The sequence below is a fragment of the Amblyomma mixtum genome, chromosome 1 (assembly GCF_055824585.1).
Source record: "Amblyomma mixtum isolate Tamu chromosome 1, ASM5582458v1, whole genome shotgun sequence".
In the NCBI taxonomy this organism is placed as follows: Eukaryota; Metazoa; Arthropoda; class Arachnida; order Ixodida; family Ixodidae; genus Amblyomma; species Amblyomma mixtum.
In genome coordinates, this window is record NC_143012.1 from 142,617,001 (window position 1) to 142,640,947 (window position 23,947).

Genomic DNA, 23,947 nt, shown 5'->3' on the forward strand with positions numbered 1-23,947 from the left:
GCACCGCGCTTCTTCCATTCGGGTTGCTTTGCCCAGCCGGCAAACGCGTAGGCAATGATTGCCCTCGTAGGTCATCGACGCGGGTTTGGCCGGTGGTTACTTACTATTTCAATAGAGAGTTATAACATATTGTTACCGTGTTTACTTTACCGTTTACAGTGTTACCGGACGCCGGACTTTCCGGTGAGCGCTGCGCACGCCAGTGCCGCCTTTAAATTCCATTTCTGGGTTCCCAAACTGCTCAAGCAGGACGGTCTTGTAGATGCAAAATCCACCGCCTTTTCGTCTTGCACCTCATAAGGTGGATTATAGCGTATACATAGCCGATTGTCATTAATTTCGAGTTCATTTCATTTTGCGATTCTTGCCGTAAATTTATTTTATTTTATTTGTTTTATTTATTTATATAATACTGCAGGCTGTTAAGGCCCAAGCAGGAGTGGGATAAACATACAGAGAACTCCGACGACCAGCAGAAGACGACGCCAACAGCAGAATTCAGTAGAAGGGATGTAGTAAATACGGAGCATGAAAATAAAACCAGTCGCAACAAACAACAGACTATATTTAACGGTCAAGTACTTGTTCAATGGCGGAAAGCACATTTTCGGATACAAACACATGAGGGGGTAGGTTGTTCCAATCTTCTATAGTTCGAGGAAAGAAAGAATATTTAAAGTTGTTGGTGCGGGCAAAAAAAAGGAGATAATTTATGCGGATGACAATGCCTTGTTACTCTAGTTGTTGAAGGTTTCATATACAATGAAGGGTCAAGACGGAAATGAGAATGGTAGAGTTTAAAGAGGAATTTAATTCTTGCTAGCTTTCTCCAGTAGTCTAAAGGTTTGATGTTGTTGATTCTCATTAATTCAGATGGGGAGTCATGTCGACGGTACCGGTTATATATGAAGCGAACTGCTTCAAGCGACAAGCGAACTGCTCTTTTTGCTGCGGACAATAAAATAAAATGATAAAATAATAAATAATAAATAACAAAATAAAACAATAAGTGAGAACATCTCGCAATAAACAATTTATTCATGATTAAGTAACGCAGCAAAAACGACAAGAGGAAGACGGGAGACGACACGAGCGCTGACTAACAACTGGTTATTTTTTCTGGGAAAAGTATATAAAGGCGCAAGACACAGGGAACAACCCCAAAAAACAGAAGAACAAAGGTTAAAACTTAAAAACTATACTGCGCATGCACATCACAGTCGAGTCATGATGTCTTTTGCAACGAAATTCGAATCTTCCATAGTAGACGGCACTCTCCTACCTCCTGGACCTCACACAGTTGCCAAGAAAGCCTGCCTCCGTATCTACAAAATTTACAGATGATGAAGCAACATACGCATCTGTTTCCTTCCTGATCATAAAGGCCTCGACCAACTCCCTACATATGCAAACAGGGTTATTAAACAGGACACTTGTCTTCTCTAGTGAGGGAAGCAATCGTGGCACTCGCGGCAATGCAAAGCCAAGTTGTACGACACCGCTAGTTTTTTCACCCATCTGTGATGTTCGAACAAATGCCCACTCCTTCCCCACTTAGAAAGACAAGTCTCCTGTTTAATCACCAAGATCGAATTTGTGGGGAGATGGTGGAGGCCTTTATGATCAGGAAGGAAGCAGATGAGCGTGTTGCTTCATCATCCATGAATTTCGTAGATAAGGAGTTGGGCTTTCTTGGCAACTGTGTGAGGCCCAGGAGATAGGGGAGTGCCGTCTACTATGGAATATAGTCTTTGAATTTCGTTGCAAAAGATGTCATGACTCGACTATGATGTGCGTGCGCAGTATAGTTTTTTAGGTTGAATCTTCGTTCTTCTATTTTTTGGATTGTTCACTTTGGCCTGCGCCTTCATATACTTTTCCGAGAATGTAATAAACAGTTGTTAGTCAGCGTCTGTATCGTCTCCAGTCTTCCTTTTGTCCTGTTTACTGCACTGCTTAAGCATGAACAGTTACCAACTAGCGCAGTTTTATGTTCTCGTAAACAGATCTTTGCTTTTTTTATTTTGTATACCGATGTGCCAGAAAAAAGCAAACGCATAGCAAGGTTGACTGAAAGTCATCTGCGTTCGAATTTTTTTTTTGTCCTGAACCCGTTTGAACCGGTTCGAGACAGTCCGAACCGGTTCGAACCGGAACGGAACGGCCCTCTGGAGCCGAACCCGGTACTGAACCCGAAAGGCGTGAACCCGAACCCGAACCGAACCCGAAAAAATTCCGGTTCGACACCCTAATTGAAACACATTTAGCTCTTACTAAAAAAACTGAGCACATGATTGTATGCCTCCCTGAACAGCAAGGTAGCTGGCCAACTCATCTTTTCTGTAATGTCCAACGGGGCCGAAACTTGTAGGCATAACTCTTCCCTTACAGCTCCTATTGTAATCGTTCATTTTCAACACTGGCACGAAGTGGTCCACTGAGTCAAACTCAGTACACGGAGTACATGAGACATGGAGAAGTCTTTGCCCTGCAGTGGGCGCAGTCAGATGATAACGAATGAACCATTCTGTATAATCCGTGCCGCTTCTAGAAAAGTCGGTTGGTTGATTGGTTTACTAGGTTTTAACGTCCCAAAGCGACTCCAGGCTAAGACGGACGCCGTAGTGAAGGGCTCCGGAAATTTCGAGCACTTGGGGTTCTGTAACGTGCGGTGACATCGCACAGTACACGGGTCTCTAGAATTTCGCTTCCATCGAATTTCGGCCGCCGCGGCCGGGTTTGAACCTGCGTCTTTCGAGTCAGCAGCCGAGAGCCGTAACCACTAAGAAACCGTGGCAGAGCTCTAGGAAAGTAATGTCATTCACTATATCTCTATTCTACTTCACTTTCGATTCGTTTTTTTTCTTCACCAGTATTAGTGAGGACATTTAAACCTCCCGAGAAACCTACAAACGCGACACTATTGCGTTGAGCATGACCTCCAAGGTAGTTGGAAGAGACCAAAGTAAATGCAAGCGGCAGCATTGTGTGAAAGATGAGGTCCATTCGTCTGACGTAAGCTCGCACCGAGATGACTGCTCTTTGTTTGTCCCGGCTGTCTACAAGCGCCAGTCAGTAACTTTCGTTTTAGCCGCTTCCGAACAGATACGCTGATTTTCGAGCCTCTCTGTGAGTGCCTGTCAAGTTCTGGTCGATTCCATGCCGGAATCTCCGCAGCGGATCGAGCTTCGTCCACGGAAGCCCAGCGTCAGCCTTGGCACTGCACTGCTGAGTGGCGCTTCTCCTGATTGCTAGTTTATTTGAACGAGACAGCATTACTAGTCCCATTAGAGAAAAGCCGGAGACGTGTGTGTGTACTCGCAGATGATAGACAAAAATCCCAGCGGTGGCAACCCTATTGAAAATATTGAGCGTGAATTCTGCGTGCCTATCTTTGCGTGTTTATTGCCACGCAAAATGCGACGATTGAACGAGGTCGCAGAACGCGAGACATATTTCACATTATTTGCGCAAGCTGAGCAAGCTCGCAAACGCGAGACATCTCTCACATAAGTGCGCAAGCCGCGTAAGGCTCGTACAGCAGGAGACATCCTCGCGTAATATGCGCAAGCCGGATGAGGCTTCCAGAATGTCCGAGAGCCAAGGGTGAGTCCCAGAATGTTCAAGAGCCGAGTCTGGCTCACAGAGCACTAGACAGTGTCTAATGGAGTTACCATCATGATGCCGATAATACCTTGCATGGCTGCAAGGCTCCTACATCACTGCTCAACACGGTACGCTAATGTACTGCATTAAGGCCTCCTCATCTGTCTGTCACTGCCTCATTCAGCATGCATGTTGTGAGATAACAAGCTTTGCAGAAACGGTGCTTCGTGGGATGGTTCTCATGTGTGTAGCATGCTTGCAAAAGGACATAGATAAGGTCACCTTAACTGGCTTTATTAATGCCACATCCCTCATGATGGGTGCCACACAGTGGCTAAACAATTTCTTCAGTTTCTCCAAGTCCAGCAGGTTGGCGTCTTGATACAGGTTCTCACTATGCAGCACCTGCAAAAAGGTAGGAGTATATGCAAAAAAATTCAGTTAATCTGTTTTCTGGAAATTCGAGAAAAGGGCACAAGTACTTCTTCCATTAATGAACTAATGATGATTTCGAAAAGTTTCAGGTTTGAAATACAGACACTGGAAAACCCGACTCAAGCACGCAGACTGCTCAGCATCAAACCTGCACAAAATCTAATAACCGTGTCACACAGGCATTTTGAAGGCTTTCAAATGGCTATTAACTCAGTGGCACTTGAATACAGCTAAATGGGCATTTCCAATAGCCACTGAGTCCCTAGAACAGTGTGGACATCTATTAAGATTTTGAAGGCTTTTCAGTGGTAGAAATTTGCACTCAGACATGGAGCACTCGCAACTATACACGAAGGAATAAAATCAAAGCAATTTAATCGCTCAAAGAATACTCAACATGAAATGTACAACTTATTTCACTAAAACAAAAAGAAGGCTAGCCACAAAACACTGCAGCAAGCATATTATTACTGTTGCCAATAGCACAAAAACAATGAATACCACCTTTTCAAAACTGTGTGAGCGCTACAACAGCTTCCCAGCAAAATTATCAACTGTGACAGTGGCGCCACAGCAGCTTGGTGCCAGATGATGAAATATCTCTACGGCGATCAAGTATTCTGTGTAGCAGTGGCATAACTCCCGAGTTGAAGTGCAAATCTCGAAGCTCAATCTCCCACCTCAACTGTTATCTTTAAATACATATTTAAATTCATTGGAGCGTGCTGCAGAAGTAGGTGGTCAGATCATTCGAGAGGATACCTGCAAGCTATCTCAGGAGACGAAAGATCTGATGAAGAAACGCCAAAGCATGAGGACGTCTAACTTCAGAGATAGAATAGAACTAGGAGAGCTATCGAAGTTATTTATAAGTGCAAGGTAGCCAACATAAGAAAGTTTAACATGGAGAAAACCTAGCATGCTCTAAAGCATGGAGGTAGCCTAAAATCAGTGAAGAGAAAACTAATCACAGATAAAAACCAGATGTATGCGCTAAAAGACAAAGAGGGCAATGTCATAAGCAATATGGATAAGATAGTTAAAGTAGCCGAAGAGTTCTGCACAAATCTCTACAGTAGTGAATGTAATCAGAACGTTACGGAGAGAGGCAGTATAGCATAGCAATGGGACATCCCGCCAGTAACGAGGGAGGAAGTAAAGAAAGCCTCAGGAGCAATGCAAAGGGGCAAAGCAGCTGGTGAGGATCAGGTAACAGCAGATTTGTTGAAGGACGGAGGAGAGATTGTGCTAGAGAAACTAGCTACCCTGTACACGCTTGCCTCGTGACCACGAGCGTATCAGGAGCTTGGAAGAATGCGAACATTATTTTAATTCATAAGAAAGAAGATGTCAAGGACTTGAAGATTTACAGACCGATCAGCTTACTATCGATTGCCTACAAGGTATTTACTAAGGTAATCACTAATAGAGTCAGGACAACCTTCGAATTCAATCAACCAAATGATCAGGCAGGCTTTCGTAAAAGATACTCAACAAGAGACCACATTCATGCAATCAATCAGGTGATAGAGAAATGAGCAGAATATAACCAACCCCAATATATAGCCTTCATTGACTACCAGACAGCAATTGACTCGGTGGAACCACAGCTGCCATGCAGGCATTGTGGAATCAGGGTGTAGAAGAGTGTTATGTGAAAATATTGGAAGATATTTATAACGACTGCACAGCTACCATAGTTCTCCATAAGGTCAGCAATAAAATTCTTCTATATTCCGAGTTTTCTCAACACCACCATCATTTTTTGGCACCGTGACCATATCATACAAGAATGTGAGACCTACTGCATACCTAAAGAAAATATGTGTGTAAGCCAAGCATCAGCCGTTGTATGCAATAAGAAGTCTAAGTGAAAAAGATTCGATGTAAATTAGAGAAAGCCTTGCCATTTTTGTACTTCTGCTTCTATGACTGCTTGCTGGATTTTTTTCTTTAGTTGGAAGCATTCTTCCATCCCTTATCTCTATATACTATTCCTCTGCCAAATGACTGAGTAACCCAAATAGCAATTCCTAAGTAGGGAGGGGTCCTTCCACAGTGACCACACAGGGGCCTTCAAGTTCTTGCAGCAATCAAAACATCCCTTTGTAACACTGGCCTTGAATGCACCACTATACTTTTGTGGCAGGCCAAATACTTATACAATTTATGTTTTAAAACCACACAGAAATCCACAACTGCCATTATGAAAACAACCTAGTAATGTAATCATAAGCGTACCTGGCCAGCATGATCAGCATGGAAAGGCGCACAGCTTGTGAGCAGCTCCTAAAATGAAAGCAAATTCACATGATTAATTGCAATTTCCACAGAGACATTCTTGAAAAATCATGTTTTTGCACCACTCAGCCTCAAGCCTGCCTTATTGCTCCTGCAGCAAGGAGGCAAATCTGAGCACAGCTTGGGGTGAGCTGGTGGTATCACATTACGCACCTGACACTACGTGCATCAATCCATTTGTATGATAGAATTTCAGAATGGCGAAAAGACACACACACAGGAAAAAATGGTGGGTGGATGAGATTAAGAAGTTTGTGGGGACACAGTGGCCGCAAGTGGCAAAGGACAGGGTTAATTGGAGAGACATGGGAGAGGCTTTGCCCTGCAGTGGGTGTAGTCAGGCTGCTGCTGCTGCTGCTGCTGCTGATGATGATGATGACAGCCTGAGCACACCTAAAAAGTAAAACTGTGATCTCGACCCAGCAGCACTTTACTGTGTTGAAAGAGAACAGGTACAATTGAATTACTGCATTACCTTGTTATTATCATTAAAAAGTACAGGGCTCTAAGGACTTCCTAATTTACATCGAAACGAATGGGTTACAGTGAACTTTCACGGATTACACTAACAGGCACTGAAAATCCAACACAGCTGCCCAAGAGAATATTAGGCAGCCGCGCTAGCCTTCTTTTGCACTCCTGATACCAGATTAAAATTCCAGAGCAATTTACTCATACTCTAGCACTGGGATACCTTATGTCCCAGACTGATGCAGCTGTCTTACTAAAGGCAGAGAAGCTTTCAGTGTGGGTCATGTGTGCTGTGGCGTGAACACATGCACCGCATCGCCTGCTACCATTCAAGTCCTCTGTGTACACAAATGCAGGTGCAATAGAAAACCCACATCACAAATTTGGCTAGTCTGGTCGGCCAAGCATGGGCCAGCTGATAGCACGAAGCAGCAGGTGCGACACATACCATCATCATCAGCCTGACTAGGCCCACTGCAGGGCAAAGGACTCACCCATGTCTCCACATTAACCCTGTCCTTTGCTAGGTGTGGCCACCATATCCCCGCAAACTTCTTAATCTCATCCGCCCATCTAACTTTCTGCCGCCCCCTGCTACGCTTGACTTCTCTTGGAATCCACTCCATTACCCTTAAGGACCAGCGGTTGTCTTCCCATTACAAGCCCCGCCCAGGCCCTTTTCTTCCTCTTAATTTCAAATAGCATGTCATTAACCCGCGTTTGTTCCCTCACCCACTCCGCCCCCTTTTGGTCTCTTAATGTTAGACTTATCATTTTTCTTTCCATAGCTCACTTTGCTGTCCTTATCGTTTGGCACGTGTTTTTTTCTTTGTAATAAGGCATAAAGTATTATACACGGATTACCACATGGCATCCTCCTATGACCGCTAAATAATTTATAATCAAATTTCTTTCTCCTGCTGTATTTGTTTCGGTTTCAACAGCTGAATGATGGCTGTGACGTCAAAGCGAGGTTATTGGTCACGTGAGGCATGAAAAACTGCAATACAATTGGTACTTCTGGCTCTTAAGGAATGCTGGCGTCAGCGCTGTAGCGAATTAAAATGATGAAGCAGCGATTATAAGTGCAGTTTTCCCACGCCTCACGTGACCTATAACCTCTCTTTGATGTCATAGCCATAGTCAAATTGTTCACCGAAACAGGATGGCAGAAAAAGTTGATTATAAATTATTTAGCGGTCTCACGCGAATACCAGATGGTGATTCATGCATAGTAGTGTCTTCCGCACCATTATAGAGAAGAAAACATGCCACCAAGATTAGGTGTATATACTCTTTTAAGCTGAACTCTCCTTATTAGCCTCCAAGTTTCTGTCCCAAAAGTGAGAAACATGCAGGCTAAAGAAAAGATTTCAGCTTAAGTACCAAAGTGGCTCTAATCACACGATGAAGCGGAAAAACTCTCGACACTTGAACAGAGAACAAATAGGAATTCCAACAAAATTTTAGATTCTTGTAAGGCTATCAAGCATTTCTGAATATTGTAAACTGCACTTTCACACATACAGTACGCATGTATGCCAAGCTCACATTCAGTAGCTCTGTTTACCGGCAGTAATTATCACGGTCTGAGCTCAGTTACAGATTTAAAACCAGCCAAAAGATGCAACACAGGAAAAGAGAAGAAAACAGGTTGGACTATCAATTGAATTTTTTGTGAAGGAAAAGAAGGCTCGCATGAAGATGCGCCACACATGACCCACACCAGCGAAAGCTCTTCCTTGATGGAACAGCGCAAAACATCGGGACAAGAGACAAGCGCTGACTTACAACTGGTTTTTATTTCGAAGAAACATTGCTTCTTATACCTTCTTCACCCTCTCAAAAAGCACATGCGTCGCAACCATATCGTTCAAGCGTCCACAAAAAAGCATAAGACAAATAATCACAGATATTTATAATCACATTTTTAACATGTCAAATTCTTTCTTAGTCAAAGCAACAGACGGCGTGCTGACACAATCGTCGCCCAGACTTGCTATCGAAGCTGCCTCGATTATTTCCCTGACTAACTGGTCTTTGTGATGTGCACCGGTTTTCCAAAAATGCAAAGCTTTGGCTAATCACAAAGACCAGTTAGTCAGGGAAATAATCGAGGCAGCTTCGATAGCAAGTCTGGGCGACGATTGTGTCAGCACGCCGTCTGTTGCTTTGACTAAGAAAGAATTTGACATGTTAAAAATGTGATTATAAATATCTGTGATTATTTGTCTCATGCTTTTTTGTGGACGCTTGAACGATATGGTTGCGACGCATGTGCTTTTTGAGAGGGTGAAGAAGGTATAAGAAGCAATGTTTCTTCGAAATAAAAACCAGTTGTAAGTCAGCGCTTGTCTCTTGTCCCGATGTTTTGCGCTGTTCCATCAAGAATGAATAACCAACATGCCCAAGCTGCTGTCCTGACCAGCGAAAGGCAGGACAACAAATAACTGTCACTGATATACAAGCACGTCGTCTAAAAGAGAAAATTCTTTCCGTTGAAGATTGACTAATGGCTTCGCTACTCATACAGCCGTTGCCTTGGAGATATGCATCAAATACCTTACAGATTTGTTTACCACTTCTATACACCACTGAAGTGTCACAGAAATCAGGCGTACACTCTGATGGGTCATCTTATGATTTACACTCACGACATTGGCAGTGTAGTGCCAGATTAGAAGCTGCCTTCCCCCTAACAAATTAGTGCTCACTCAGGAACACATTAAAGACACCTGCACATATCCCTGAAGTAGTTTCTTGCACAAGCTAGCGGAATGTGATAAACCACTTCCTGCAAGTCCTGAACCTAGTTTTATGGGATACCATACTGCTATCCCGGTTTTAACAGCAGCGCAAAGGCCATCAACACAATGATTGGCGCAAAAATTACATTTAAAAATTTTCCCGCCACTCGATTTGAACTCATGAAGTCTACACAAAGGACTCCATGATAACCGTTCTGAGGTGAATGGCAGTTCAGCCTAGCCTCTGGAATCTGTGCCAAAAAAAAACGGAGTCAGCGCATCGCAATTTACTTCCGAAATCAGCCGGTGCTGATGAAAATTGCATGTTTTGCTTTCTCTGGCTTATAAAGCTCCACTTTCAGAAAAAGTGTCGTCTTTGTGGTTAGGATGCGGAACTTCATCATCACAGGTCAACTTCAGCTTCCCATCAGTGTCCCTTTAATGCCTCAAAGTTGAAGAATAGCTCCATTCATAGAGGAGGGCTGTGCATAAATTTCGACCACCAAAGATTCTTTAACATGCACTGACATTGCATAACACACGAGCAAATATGCATTTCGCCTTGTCGAAACGAAGCCACCACAATTCAATCTCGCGTCTTTGGGCTCAGTAGCCGAACACCAATGCAGTAGGCCACAGCAGCAGGTGAAAAACAAAAGAGAGCCCTTAATAGGCAACCTAACTTGCCAAAATCAAGATAACGAGGGGTCACACAAGTAGCAGTGGACTAGGAAAATAAAAGCTACTTGTGTCGGAAGATATCTTCAGTGCTTACCTCAAAAGCCTGCTTGCTTGCTGGGCATCCTAGCACCAAGTGAAAGGCTGGCACAGCCATACTGGAGAGCTTGGAAGAGGCATTGCTGGTAAAGCTATGTGGAGATTGCTGCAAGGTAAAAAGACACATTTAACAGCAGCACAGTGCAAAAAATGGACTAGAATCAAGCATGTAAGGCAAAGTGCAAGGCACAAAAAGGAGCCGGTCGCAGAATGGAACACAACTGTTTAACCACATTTCGAAGTGGGCCAGGCAACAAGAAATTCATAACCACGGCAGTCATTCACAAGCTAGCCTCAGACGAGACATCACTTGCATATCGATATCCAGCATCGTTTCTACAATACATGCCACCATTCAAAAGAACAGACCACAGCAGAACGATATTTTCAGTAGAAGGCTGGTTTGCTTCAAATTCTGCATGCGTCCCTCAATTTGAAATCTGGCATGATTAGCACTGATTTCACATTCTCACAGGTATGATGAATTAATAGTGCCAATTGCAGAAAAACCACACTTTTTCCTTTAACATCAAATAAGGTATTGGAGAGGTACCTCAGCATATTTAAGTCAAAGTCAGATTTATTTGCGCCATTGGTTATAATCATGAAACAATCAAGTTTATTCTTCGTACATATTAAAGGCTCAATTACCCTTAAATTTCACTGCAACTTCGGGATTTAGGGCAAATGGAGCTAGGGCACCTGTGTGCATTTTGCAGTTGTTTGTACCATTTCAGCTCCGAGCCAAAGTATGAAAAAGCGAATGCCAAAATAGAGGCGGAAAACTTCAGAGCAATTTGTTTTTATCTCACCGTTCTGCTATTCAAGGCTCGACTACACTGGCTCGGCTATAAGTACGAACGCAGCTGGATCATATGCAGCTTCGTACCTTAAATACACAATTTATAAAAGTACAAGTGAAATACAAGTGAAAGAGGAGGAAGCTCAATCCTAACGCATACAGCTGAATCGCAGTCTACGTAGTTAAACTGCTCGAGCGCTGTTACTTCAATTACAGCGTAACATGCGGCGAGAATGTAAAGCCCGGGCCGAAGATCTATTGGTGGGCACATATTCCATTCTCGGCGAGAGATGAATGGCAGTACGGCGGCGGTACGGCGCCGATATCGTGCACCCCGCGATCGGATCAGCTGTGCATATTTGCATGGCATACTGACCATGACCGTGTGACCACTGACACTACACGCGCATTCATGCCCGTGTGCCGCCAGCAAACAACCTTTCAGCGCTGCGTGCTGCCGCGATAGGCACTGCGTCTTCGCGTCTCTGTACTAGCTGTGTTGACGTGGCCAGTTGTGCGCAAAGGCTTTGAAATAATGAACAGGTTCGAAGAAAATTAACTTACCCCCAAGATGCGAGATGTCACCCGGGTAGTGGTCTCCCACCAGCTGCTCCGCCATGGAGGAAATGAGCCCCACCGTCAGCATAGCGTTTCCAGTGAAGGCGCGCAAAGGACGACGCGCTATCCGTCGAGCCAGCTGACGCACGCTATAAACACAGGTTTACTCAGCACCTTACCACGTTTTCGTACATCGCACCAGCGAATTTCACTGCTGTCGGCACATCACATATCGGAAGAGTGACAAATGCTCATGCCAGCGACGGTTCATGCCCTCGGCACCACAAAGGACCACGACAAACGTAGTAACGCTGACCGCCATGCTGTCCCTCCCCAGACGCTGCGTTCGTTGGCTAGCGCTTCGGCCAGTTCCGGCTTCCTTCGGCCCGTTTAGAAAGGCATCGCCTCCAGGCATTCCTCCAGGTCGTCTCTTTCGGGCTCTATGCTTTTGGGCAGTGCGATAGCAAAGGACTAAAACCAAATGAAACTTTCGTTACAAAAATAATTAAGTTCTTGTGCACATATTAGCATTAAAAACTTGAGAAATTTGTGACGCATGGACGCATTAATATGCGTGTCGGTACATTCGTGCGTGCGTGCGTGCGTGCGTGCGTGAGTGGGCATGGTCTAGCGCGTCAAATCCAAAGCCTATCCGACATGCTGCATGGTTTCTGAGATCACCGCCGTGAGCTTCGCTTGTTTTCGTGTGCTGCTGCTGGGCGGTCTTGCGCGCCGCTGTTACTGTGCTGGAATCGCAAAAGAAGGATTACCGGTGTGTGCTGCCGGTGGGCGCGCTCTCATCCAAGAGTGGTAGTTAAGCGATCCGTCGGGGCATATGTGTTATGGATGTCTGGTCGACAACGATAATGAGGTCAGCAGTGCGGTGCCGTCGTTTGATGAGTCGAACCTTTCGGCCTATTGCACTGCTAACTTCGTTGCAAAAATGCCTGGCTCATAAGCAGCGACAGTGGCCATTGTTTCTGTGGTGTGTTTCGATTACAAGACGGCGCCCTTCTACAGTGTGGCTTCCTTGGAAACTTAGTCGGCGGTGTGCCTGCAACGCCTGTCGCTGTCAGCTCAAACTGCCCGCCTGCGAGCGCTGCCTTCTTTTGCGATGTGAACGGTGACGGGACACTTACTGCCTGTGGCCGGAGCTTATAGCAAAAGCGAAGAGTGTTTTCTGTGAAGGTTTGACGAAGTGCGTGTGTCAGTCTGGACCCTTAGCAAGTCATACGAGATGCGACATGCAAAAGTGGTCCACCAGTCGCTTCAGCAGAAAGGAGTGCGGATGTTTTTTACGTTACTTCAATCGAGAACTGCCCATGCAAATATTTCAACTCGTCTCTTGCCTAAACAGCATAGTAAAGAAGCTAAAGCAACAAAACTGCTGTTTCCATGCTGTATATTGATTCCGCACTCGTGCTAGAGGTGGGAAATATGTAGCAGTTATTGGCGGAGTTACAGCCTATGAAGCACGTGCAGCTTCATGTAATTGCAGGTTAGGATATGCGCCTTACATGGTATTGACTTTGTAACCAGACATAGCCATCTGTCAACTAAAAGAAATTTTCTTGCTATAGGATTCTGCAGCATTATGTATCTGGACACTGAATACCGGGTGCGTCACCTCTCTTGAAAGCACTCAGATTTGTGTACTTATCAGTATGTTTGAGATGAGAAAATTTTATCAGCTTCTTTTCTTTATTTTATAATTAGCTACACAGCATGTCGCAAAAAAAAATGTTTTAAGGAAAAGTATTTCAGTTTAGAGTAGAACAGTTCAACAAAGTTGTTTTGGGCATTCTGGTGACTTCAAGATGGTATCTGATGGTTGCATACAGACGCGCAAGTCAAACCTCAAAGGGCATCAAACTTAACAGTACCGCTGAGCTTATCCTTTCGTGCTTTTTATGTGTGTGTAGATCACCTGGGGAAGTTCAGTATTGTATGTTGGATTTCATAGTTCTGCTACAACTTTTATCTTCCTTTCTACACATGAAACATGACTGAACGTGATTACATTCCCCAAGCAAATACCTGACGCCTTACAAGCGTTCCTTACTGTGCACAGTTGTCCCAGTGCATTATATCCACTCATGTGCAGCACACTGTTGTGTTGCTATTGGTCTCCGAATGTGACTCTCAGCAATATGATGGAATCATAGTCCATCCAGATGGTCTTTGTGGTAGTGCAAATTTCAAAACAGATTGAAGAAGAATGAAGAGTGTGATACTTCGTCATGCATCATGCAATGCTGGTGCTAATCAGGCAACATGTGTGGTATATATACTTCGCACATTTGAGATTCATTGGATTTGTTCTGGAGCCATACTGGGAATTAATTAATCGATCTGTGATTTGTCACTGAAATTGAGAGAGGGCACTAATTTCTGAACTTTTGACACCAACTGTGAATTCAAAACTGTCTTTTCGTGTAGGCTTACATGGCCTTTTTACGTGTATGTAAATTTATGCTAATGACTTTGGAAATTGCTTTGGAAATGGTTTTGGAAATTGCCTCGTAACATTCCTGTTACAGCTCACAATTCGCTTTCTGCACGTCATGTTTGATTGAACCTGATTATATCCCCAAGCTTGTTTCTGCACCTAACAAACACTGTTGCCCTTTCAGAGTTATTCCATTGATTGACTCCTTTCGAGTGCAAGCAACAAATGGTTGTGTTGCTTCTGATTTCGAAATATGGCTGTCTGCATGACGGGCAACAACATAAGTGCTCTGGATGGCTTTCATCATGCATCTATAAGATATCTGTAACTTTCAGAATTGGTTAAAGGAAGAACTGAAGGATGCTGTAAGAGTCATTAGCAGCTTGTTTTTTACATTATTTTACAATGAACTTGCAATGTTGACAAGTTCTTGCTCAGTGTGCATGTTGTCATGTACAGGTCCCTGCAGTATCGAAGGGAACCATTTTGCACTAAAAGATTATTTTTTGGTTATTTGTTTGCTGAAGTTGAAAATGATTAATGGGTACTTACGCCAAGACGAAAATTATAAAACAGCAAAACGTGAGCTTATTGCTCATTATTGAGAAGTAATCATTAACTGAATGCTCGAACTTTGTTTGCTTTCACCCTAAATGGGCCTTTACAGTCTCGACAAGTTGCTACTAAGCAAGCAAACGCACACATGGCCACACGTAGCCTCACTGAGCTTGCTCAGTATGCACATAAGCACGCACAGCTTCGGCAAGCCCCTCTCAGCACGCAGATGTCCACGTACAGAGAGTTCTCCACGAGAGTCCACGATTTTTTACACGCAAAGAGTGTGCGTGAACGTCTATCAGCTCACAGTACGCGCATATGTACACACAGGACGCACAGAATGCGTACAGGTAACGCACAATTTCTGCGCATTTGTGTGCAAAATGAACGTGATCGTACAAAAATCACTGTTCTCGTGCAAACTCACGCAGAGTTTTTTCAATAGGGAAGTAAAAAGGGTAACGTCATCAAGCCGCCGTACGGCGCACACAGCAGGCTGAGGAACGCCACTTCAGACAGTCCCATACATGTCGTTCCTCTGTATATTGTCACGCAGTGGTGACTGCAGTCCGGAAAGCAGGAAGACAGAAAAATGGCCTCTAAGCAAAACTCTTTATTTGGGCTGACTTGCGCCTGCAAAGAATTTAATGAGTCGGCGGCGGCGTAGAAACAAGCGCGCTCGGCGGTCGTCGAACCGAATGCCCGCCGCTTTCGGCTGTGCTAAATTCAAGCGTATAGAGAGCTTTCCAGACAAAGCGCGCAAAGTCACTAGAACATTTTATAACAACGTAGACTCACAAACAAAGGATGCATCACAAACAAAGAGATAAAGCGGCGTGCCGGCAGCTTTGAAGAATGGACAAACAAAGACTACAAAGATTCGCGGCAATATACTAGCTCCTTGCCAACCTCCAAGTGGCGCCAGTTTTCCCGATATTCGTATAAAAATTCTGACGTAACATCTGCAGTACAGCCCTGGGAGGGGTGTCATACGATTTAGCGTTGCATATTGATTGCATGTCCTAGTCAAGTTGGAGGCTAGCTTGCGAAAGGATTTGAACGCACGACGCATGCACCTTCAATTCTCTGCCTTCTCGGACGTTTGTATTGATACTGTGACGCAACCGTTTCTCGTACAGCGTTCCGGGTGTTGTCATACGATTCCGCGTTGCGTATAGCTTACAAGTGCTAATCAATTTGGAGGCTAGCTTGCGACAAGGATTCGAGCCGACGGGAATTGCACTTCCAACTCTATGCCTTCTCAGACTTTCGTATCAAAACTATGGTGCAACCGTTCATCGTGCAGTGTTGTAGATAGTGTTATACGCGCTTGAGTGTGTCTGGACGGTGTGTGTGTCTGTGGTGTAGTGTCAGTGCACCTAGAGACAGTAATGCTTTCGCATTCCTACACGTAAGCAGTGTGAAGTGACTACGCCGAATTTTTTTCCTTACTAATTGGGAAATTTAGGAGGAAGAATTCTTTAATTTTGAATACTGGTTTCAGACATAGTAGCGCATAAATATATATATATATATATATATATATATATATATATATATATATATATATATATATATATATATATATATATATATATACCCTCTGCTCGGTGGACATGTCGGCAGTGGCAAGCGAGGACAAGTCGTAAGCAGACACAGGAGCAGGCGATGAAGCACTAGGTAGCGGCGAGCTGGAAAGAGCGTCCGCGTCATTATGCTTGAGGCCAGAGCGGTAAATGACATGAACTGCAATCGCAGAGCCCAGCGAGCTAGGCGCCCTGACGGGTCTTTGAGAGAGGCCAGCCAGCACAGGGCATGGTGGTCGGTTACTATACAGAACGGGCGACCGTAGACATAGGGACGAAATTTTCCAATGGCCCAAATGATGGCCAAACATTCTCGTTCGGTAACAGAATAGTTGGCCTCCGCTTTGGTCAAGGTCCGACTGGCGTAGGCGACCACATATTCACGGAAGCCAGGTTTGCGTTGGGTGAGAACGGCACCCAGTCCAATACCGCTGGCGTCAGTGTGGATCTCAGTAGGCGCAGTCGGGTCAAAGTGGCGCAGGATGGGAGGCGAAACCAAAAGGCGGCGCAAGGTGTCGAAGGCATCATCGCAAGCAGGCGTCCAAGCGGAGAGGCTGGAGCTGCCTGCGAGTAGCTGGTTCAGAGGAGCGATGATCGTTGCGAAATTCAAGATGAAGCGACGGAAGTAAGAGCAAAGGCCAACGAAGCTACGGAGCTGCTTCAGTGAGGTGGGCTTCGGAAATTCGGCAACTGCACGAAGTTTGGCGGGGTCCGGAAGAATGCCGTCTTTAGAGACTACATGTCCTAAAATGGTGAGTTGTCGGGCAGCAAAGCGGCACTTTTTCAAATTCATCTGGAGCCCAGCGTCAGTAAGACAAGTCAGAACGCGCTCGAGGCGCATGAGATGAGAAGAAAAGTCCGCAGAAAAGACGACGATGTCATCAAGATAGCAAAGACAACTCTCCCACTTGAGTCCACTAAGGATAGTGTCCATCAGGCGTTCGAAAGTTGCCGGGGCGTTGCAAAGGCCAAACGGCATGACGTTGAACTCATATAAGCCGTCAGGTGTTATGAAGGCAGTTTTTGAGCGATCAGCGTCAGCCATGGGCACCTGCCAGTAGCCTAACCTCAAATCCAGCGAGGAGAAATACTCAGCTCCCTGCAAGCAGTCCAGGGCGTCATCGACGCGTGGCAGGGGATAGACGTCCTTGCGTGTGATGTTGTTGAACCGGCGGTAATCAACACAGAACCTGATGGAACCATCTTTCTTTTTTACCAACACAACAGGGGACGCCCAGGGACTGTGGGAGGGCTGTATGACACCCCGACGGAGAATGTCGTCCACGTGATCAGAAATGACGCGGCGCTCAGAAGCCGAGACACGATAGGGGCGCTGGCGAAGAAGGGCGTGTGTACCGGTGTCGATGGTGTGCGCAACGACAGACGTACGGCCCAAGGCAGTCTGAGGAAGATCGAAAGAAGAACTGAAGCGCTGCAGGAGAGCGACGAGTTGATCACGTAGCGCGGGTGGAAGGTCGGCGTCAATGGCACGGTGGAAGACGTCGGAGGGCGGTGGATCATTCTTAACATCACAAGAGCTGAGCACATCGACATCGAAGGAAGCGGTGGTATCAAGAATAGGGTAGGGAAGGCAGGAATCAAGTCCTTCAATACGCCCGAGGCATTCACCTCGGAGTACTGCTGACGGGCACGAAGATGGGTTCGAGACGTAAATTGCACTTTGTCCATGGTCGATCGTCAGAACAGCAAAGGGAAGCAGGAGGCAGGGACGGCGGGAAGCGGTTTCGGAAGGCGTGAAGAAAACAGTTGAATGAGGGACGCCGACACAGGAGAGCGGCACGAGGGCAGCAGAAAACGGAGGAATGTCGGTATCAGTCGCGACCACAAGTTTGGCAGACTGCGTAGGTACGTCGTAAAAGGGAGCGTCAGACAGCGGAGAAAAGGCGATTTCAGCTCGAGCGCAGTCAATAACGGCACGATGAGTCGAAAGGAAGTCACATCCCAGGATGATGTCGTGTGAGCAGTGAGACAGCACAATAAACTCGATGGCGTACAAAACATCTTGAATGAGGACACGGGCCGTACATGCGGCTGAGAGATGAATGCGCTGTGATGAGGCGGTGCGAAGCGAAAAGTCAGAAAGTGGGGTAGTCACTTTGCGGAGTCGGCGGCAGAGAGCTTCACTTATGACAGATACTGCAGCGCCCGTGTCGACGAGGGCGAGAACCTTGGCACCTTCCACGAACACTACGATTACATTAGCGGGACGACACGGAGGACTTGAGGAGTTCGAAACAAGCGCAGTTCTTGCCCCCGGAACTGCGGCTGTTAGTTTCCCTCAAGCGCGGAGCTAGAACGTCGCAGCATAGGAGAAGGGGAACGGCGTCGAGGGGAAGGCGATCGGCGAGTGGTGTAAATTTGGCGATCACGGGAAACAAAGGGGGGACCAGGTGGCCGTCTCGGCGAGGATAGTTCGGCATCGTACGGGTAGGAGCGCAGATCAGGTCGAGAAGGCGGAAGGCGCTGGCGGCAAAGCCGCGCGACATGGCCGGGCAGACCACAGGCGTAACAGATGGGTCGGTTGTCCGCAGTACGCCAGGGATTCGTAGGATGTGGGCGAACCCTTGAGAACGGAGCTTGAGACGGGGGCTCAGACGGCGGCGGACGACGGAAAGAAGGGGCGGCCTGGTAGGAATCGGGTGCCGGCGTATGTCGTGGCCTGGCCACCGCTTGGGCGTACGTCAGGGGTGCTGTCACAGGCGGGAGCATAGGGCTGGACGGTAGCAGATCAGCGACTTGGTCTTGCACGACACGGCGAATGGTAGGAGCCAAAGACGGGGTCGAGTCAGGAACTTGGCGGGCGGGGTCTTGAAAATGGGATATCAGGGACAGCTGGCGAGCGACCTCTTCACGAACGAAGGCTTTGATTTGGTTGAGAAGAGGGGAGTCCTCAGGAGTAGTACCGCCCAGGGCCAGTGTGGAGAGGGCTTCGTCGCAGACACCGGCACGCCGTGTAGAAGCGCGCTGCTTGCGGAGCTCGTCGTGGCTCTGGCAAAGCTTAATAACCTCACTGACGGTGGTGGGATTTTTTCGCGAGGAGCATCTGAAATGCGTCGTCAGCGATGCCTTTGAGGATATGGTGGATCTTGTCCGCTTCTGGCATGGCGGCGTTGACACGTTTGCAGAGGTCAACGATGTCCTCAATGTAACTTGTGAAGGTCTCGTCAGTGCGTTGAGCGCGGTCCCGTAAGCGCTGTTCGGCACGGAGCTTGCGCACCGCAGGGCGGCCGAACACTTCCGCAGAGCTCTTCTTAAATACGGGCCAAGTGGGTAGGTCCGCCTCATGGTTTCGAAACCAGAGGTTCGCCACGTCCGTGAGATAAAAGATGACGTTACTCAGCTTGATAGTGTCATCCCACTTGTTATAGCTGCTCACTCGCTCATACGATGACAACCAGTCGTCAACATCTTGGTCGGCAGTGCCACTGAAGAGGGCAGGGTCACGCTGCCGGATGACGCCAGAACAAATGACGGTGGTTGAACTGGCCGCCGGTGTTGGGGCAGTCTCATCTGGCATGGTTGACACAGGCGGCAGCGTACGGCTCCGGAGTTCCAGGTTGGTAGGGGACGTACCCAGCACCTCCACCAATTGTAGGGGTGCGTTTATTAGGCGTCCTCAAGAGACCGAACCGCCGTGCAGCATCTGGCAGCGTAGACGGGCGTAGCCAGCACCAAGAGAGCCATAGAGTTTCTTACTATTACCTAGAGGGAAAGCTGGCAAGCCGTCTATGGGAGTTTGCATGGCGACCCCTCGAGACCACTTCAGCCACCATGGGCGCTCAAAGCATCATGGGGCGGTGAGCTACTTGTTGCGGAACTGCAACTTTTGGCCAAAAAATAATAGAAAAATAAAGCTGTTTGATAACTACAAACGTCCTAACATTCAATATCTGGTCTAATGATTGCAACAAACGAGCAGAAAAGCATTTAAGTGCAAAGTTTGCCCAAAATAATTGACGACTCGCTCTCCTATTGGTCTAGTAATGAACACTATAAAAACGAATATTTCTTAATTAACAGGCGCACTTTTAAAAGTAAATATGTTTTCAAAAAAAAAATGTTGTTGCTTAAACACTATAAGAGGTTTTTAATGGCATTTCAGAAAAGTGAAACCTTTTATTGGCGTCGTGTGTCGTCGCGTTTACACTACTATGGGTTTTGCACACTGCGTTCGCGCGAAAGTCGTCTGCGCACACACGAACAGCGTTTTCGGAATGAAACATCTTAGTAGTGCCACTCCGTGTTCCCGAAAAATTACGACTGTGCCGCAACAAGTAGCTCACCGCCCCATGATGCATTGGGCGTCCATGGTGGCTGAAGTGCAGCGCCGCCAGCTTTCCCTCTAGGTAATAGTAAGAAACTCTATGAAGAGAGCGGAGCAACTTCGTCGTCGTCAGGCGCAGCGTAGCGTCGGCGCACAACTTCGTCGTCGTCGTCAGGCGCAGCGCAGTGTCGGCGCATGGCGGTAGCGGAACCTGTCACAGTTGGCACACTACAATATATATATATATATATATATATATATATATATATATATATATATATGTATATATTTATTACATGCACTGCATCACTTTTTATGTGTCTGTCAAAGTTTGTCAATCGAAGTTGTTTTTTTTTCTTAATTTTGTTTTTTGAACAAAACGTACACGCTTTTTTCTTTGCTTGGAAAGAGAGAACACTATTAACGACACTTTGGTGTGCTGAAATTTAGCAATTCTTTTTTTATTTAGGGCGATTAAAATACTTATGCACACAACAAATCTCCAAATTACCCATTTTACCCCGCTAAGGGAAGAGTTAAAAGGCTACAAATGTTGCTGAGAACAACCAAAGATCAGTAGAAAAGGCAAAGATTAGTTCAACATCATGATTTTAATTGAGTAGAGTACGTGGGGAAAAAAACCAACGAACGCATTTTTTGCACAAGGAAGTAAAGAATAGAATGCCTGGAAGCAGGCAGTATATAATACACAGAGCGAACATGCAATCTGCAAGAATCGCAAACAGGTGCGAACAGCAGCGAAAGGCAGTCAAGGTGGCCGAGAGCCACGTGGAATACAAAGACAAGGCGGTATTTTATGGGCCAAAGCAAAGAAAGAAATTACGAGGAGCTTTAGCGGCTAAAGTGGTGAAAGGCGAAAGCCTGAGTGCTGCATTCTGCTACGCGAATGTTCACTTTACATTTTGTTGGTGCATTAATTAACTGCCAATTAATGACGCTTAAGCTTCGCCTTTAGGAGTGGAACGCGACAGCGTGTTGTAGCGCTGCCAGGGAGTCCACGGAACGCCACCACCCGTTCGGCTCGATGCCTTGCCCTTTGAACGCAACGCTTTTTGAGGAAAGGAAATGGGGCTGTAATTCTCTATCGTCTCGGTGGACACCTGAGCCGCACGGTACAGGAAGGGAGGAAGTGTGAGTGAAAGAAGAAAGAGGGGCCGTAGTGAAGAAAATTAAAATTGTATTTGAGGAAAGGAAGTTGCGCAGTAACTGTCTCACATATTTCGGTGGACAGCCGTCAAAATTCGCGCGTGGTGACGTCACGACAATTTGCACCAATCTGAAACGCGGACAAATACGCCTTGCTCGTCGGTAAATTGGTTTTTGAGGAAAGGAAAAGCATCTGTCTCTCATATCTCTGTGGACACCTAAACCTCGCCGTAACGGGAAGGGAGGAAGATGGGAGTGAACGAAGACACCGTATTCACTAGACGCACCTTTGTTCATTCCTAACCGTCGAGCGGGCATGGCGGAGTGGTAGCGTGCTCGACTCGCACTCCTTAGTCCGGGGTTCGATTCCCAAGCTCGGCCATTTCTTACTCGGTTTTATTTATTTCTCTGGTCTGACTAGAAAGGTTAATTGGACTAATTGGTTAAGTAAGCAATTAACTAAACTCAGTAAAACTTACTTAGAGCATCACTATACGATCCCTTTAATTGGTTGCATGGTTAGTAGCCAAAGTACAATTGGCCCCGTTCGAAATTCGCGCACTGTGACGTCACGACCGTTTCCACCAACTGAAAAGCGTGACATTTCTGTCGACAGCTCCTGCTTACAACGATGAGGCATTAAAGGCTTCCGCCTTAATATGCCTACATCCTTACCAGAAGCCTTTGTCCATTGCTCATCACGATCTTTTGGTTACAGTAGTGCTGGTTGGGAATGGATAATACAAACTACTGGTGGCACCGTTTTTGTTTTGATAAGAATTATTTTCTTTGTTGCTGCAGGTAACCTAGCTGTCCACAAGCACCTCTACGGTGGCGTCTTCTTCGTGGAATCCCTACCAAAGACGGAGACCTCCAAGATTAACCGACCTGCACTGGCCCGCTCTCTGAATCGAGCCTAAGAAGCAGTTGCGAGCTGAACGAAACCCTTCACGTCTGCCTAACGGCACACACATCGCTCTTAATATAACTTCCGGATTGAGCTAGCTGAGGATGCAGCTTTATACCAAACACATCAACGGCTAAGTTCACAAATTTTCCACAGCCCTGGCTGGCATTGCTTCAAGAAGTGACCACCTACAGTAGCTAGGTGTTGTTTTAAGCGAAAGGGTTGTTGTTTTAACTGAAATGCAGCAGACTAGTCATTAGCTAGTAGGCAGTAGGGTGGACTGAGGTGTTAGGTAGTTTGCTGGGATATGATTAGCTTAAAACTCCGTATAACTTGCGATAGTCGCATCTGAAGTGCTACTCTTTTTACTGCTTTATAATACCTATACGTGAAAGTAATAAATACCATATAAAAATATCAACTGCCAGTACTCTAATATTGGCCGCCATTCTCCAGAAGTATTCATAAATCTGGAATAGCCGAACCTTAATGAGGAGACAAAGCTCGAGCATAATCGTAATCAGTGATTGGCTGCTGACAACACTCGATGCCTCCCAGAAGTCTAGCGCCGCTTAGCATTCTAAATCACGACACTAACCACTTGGGCAGTTTACATGGCGTCTTCCTCTCTTGAGCGAAGGGTACGAACACAGGCGACCTCAGACGCCATCAAAGTGAGGGTGACGTGAATGCACCCAGATTACACTATTTCTGACAGATGATGCCTGCAAGGAATGGATCGACAAGGATTATTTGGGACGTTTACATGAAGCTTCTGCTTAGATTACAGATCTGATAATACACTGTCGTCTGAGCAAATAAAGAAAATTATCACTTCAGCTATGTTTCTTTCTTTAAAGTTTATTGACATTTGCCGTGTTCGGCACCAGAAAAAAGTGTTGTTGATATCATTTCGAGCTGCGCGCTCGTTGTTTCACGAAAAGTTCACTATCATCTGCAAATACATATGAATGGAAGAGGTAACGCAGTTTGCACGTCAGTAATGCAGATTAGTAAAAGTAAAGAACCGAGAACGGTGTCCTTCCGATCTCTAGAAAGAACGCTGTGTAAAGGAGGGTTAATCCCTTTAGCAGTGACAATATGCTGACATCCTGTAAAAAACACTCAAGCCATAATAGTATGTTAATATCAAGCTCTTCCATGCGTAATTGTGGCACCAAAAGCCTGCGGCATACATTTATTTCGCAGATATACGGGACATGATCGAGGATTTTACAAGTGATGCTCGTTATTGAGACGAGGCGATAGTTAGGAGGGGAGTTCCTATTCGAGATTTA

General features: G+C 46.0%; 2 protein-coding genes across 3 annotated transcripts in view; one reads left to right on the forward strand and one right to left on the reverse strand.

The window, feature by feature from the left end:
• The window catches only part of LOC149367801 (putative 4-coumarate--CoA ligase 1), a 108,638-nt gene extending 85,150 nt beyond the window's left edge, over positions 1–23,488 (forward strand). For both annotated transcript variants that reach the window (XM_089557504.1, XM_089557498.1), the window contains one exon: positions 22,544–23,488. In XM_089557504.1, the coding sequence (XP_089413630.1) occupies positions 22,544–22,662 (119 nt within the window). In that variant the 3' untranslated portion in view covers positions 22,663–23,488. The remainder of the gene's footprint in view (positions 1–22,543) is intronic.
• On the reverse strand, positions 3,586–13,680 carry LOC149367803 (uncharacterized). Its single transcript, XM_089557522.1, has 4 exons — positions 11,704–13,680; positions 10,336–10,443; positions 6,283–6,330; positions 3,586–4,011 (listed from the first exon to the last, which is right to left on the reverse strand). The coding sequence occupies exons 2-4, from the start codon at positions 10,393–10,395 to the stop codon at positions 3,787–3,789; spliced, it is 333 nt and encodes a 110-aa protein (XP_089413648.1). The 5' UTR covers positions 10,396–10,443; positions 11,704–13,680; the 3' UTR covers positions 3,586–3,786.
• Positions 23,489–23,947: the final 459 nt, after the last annotated feature.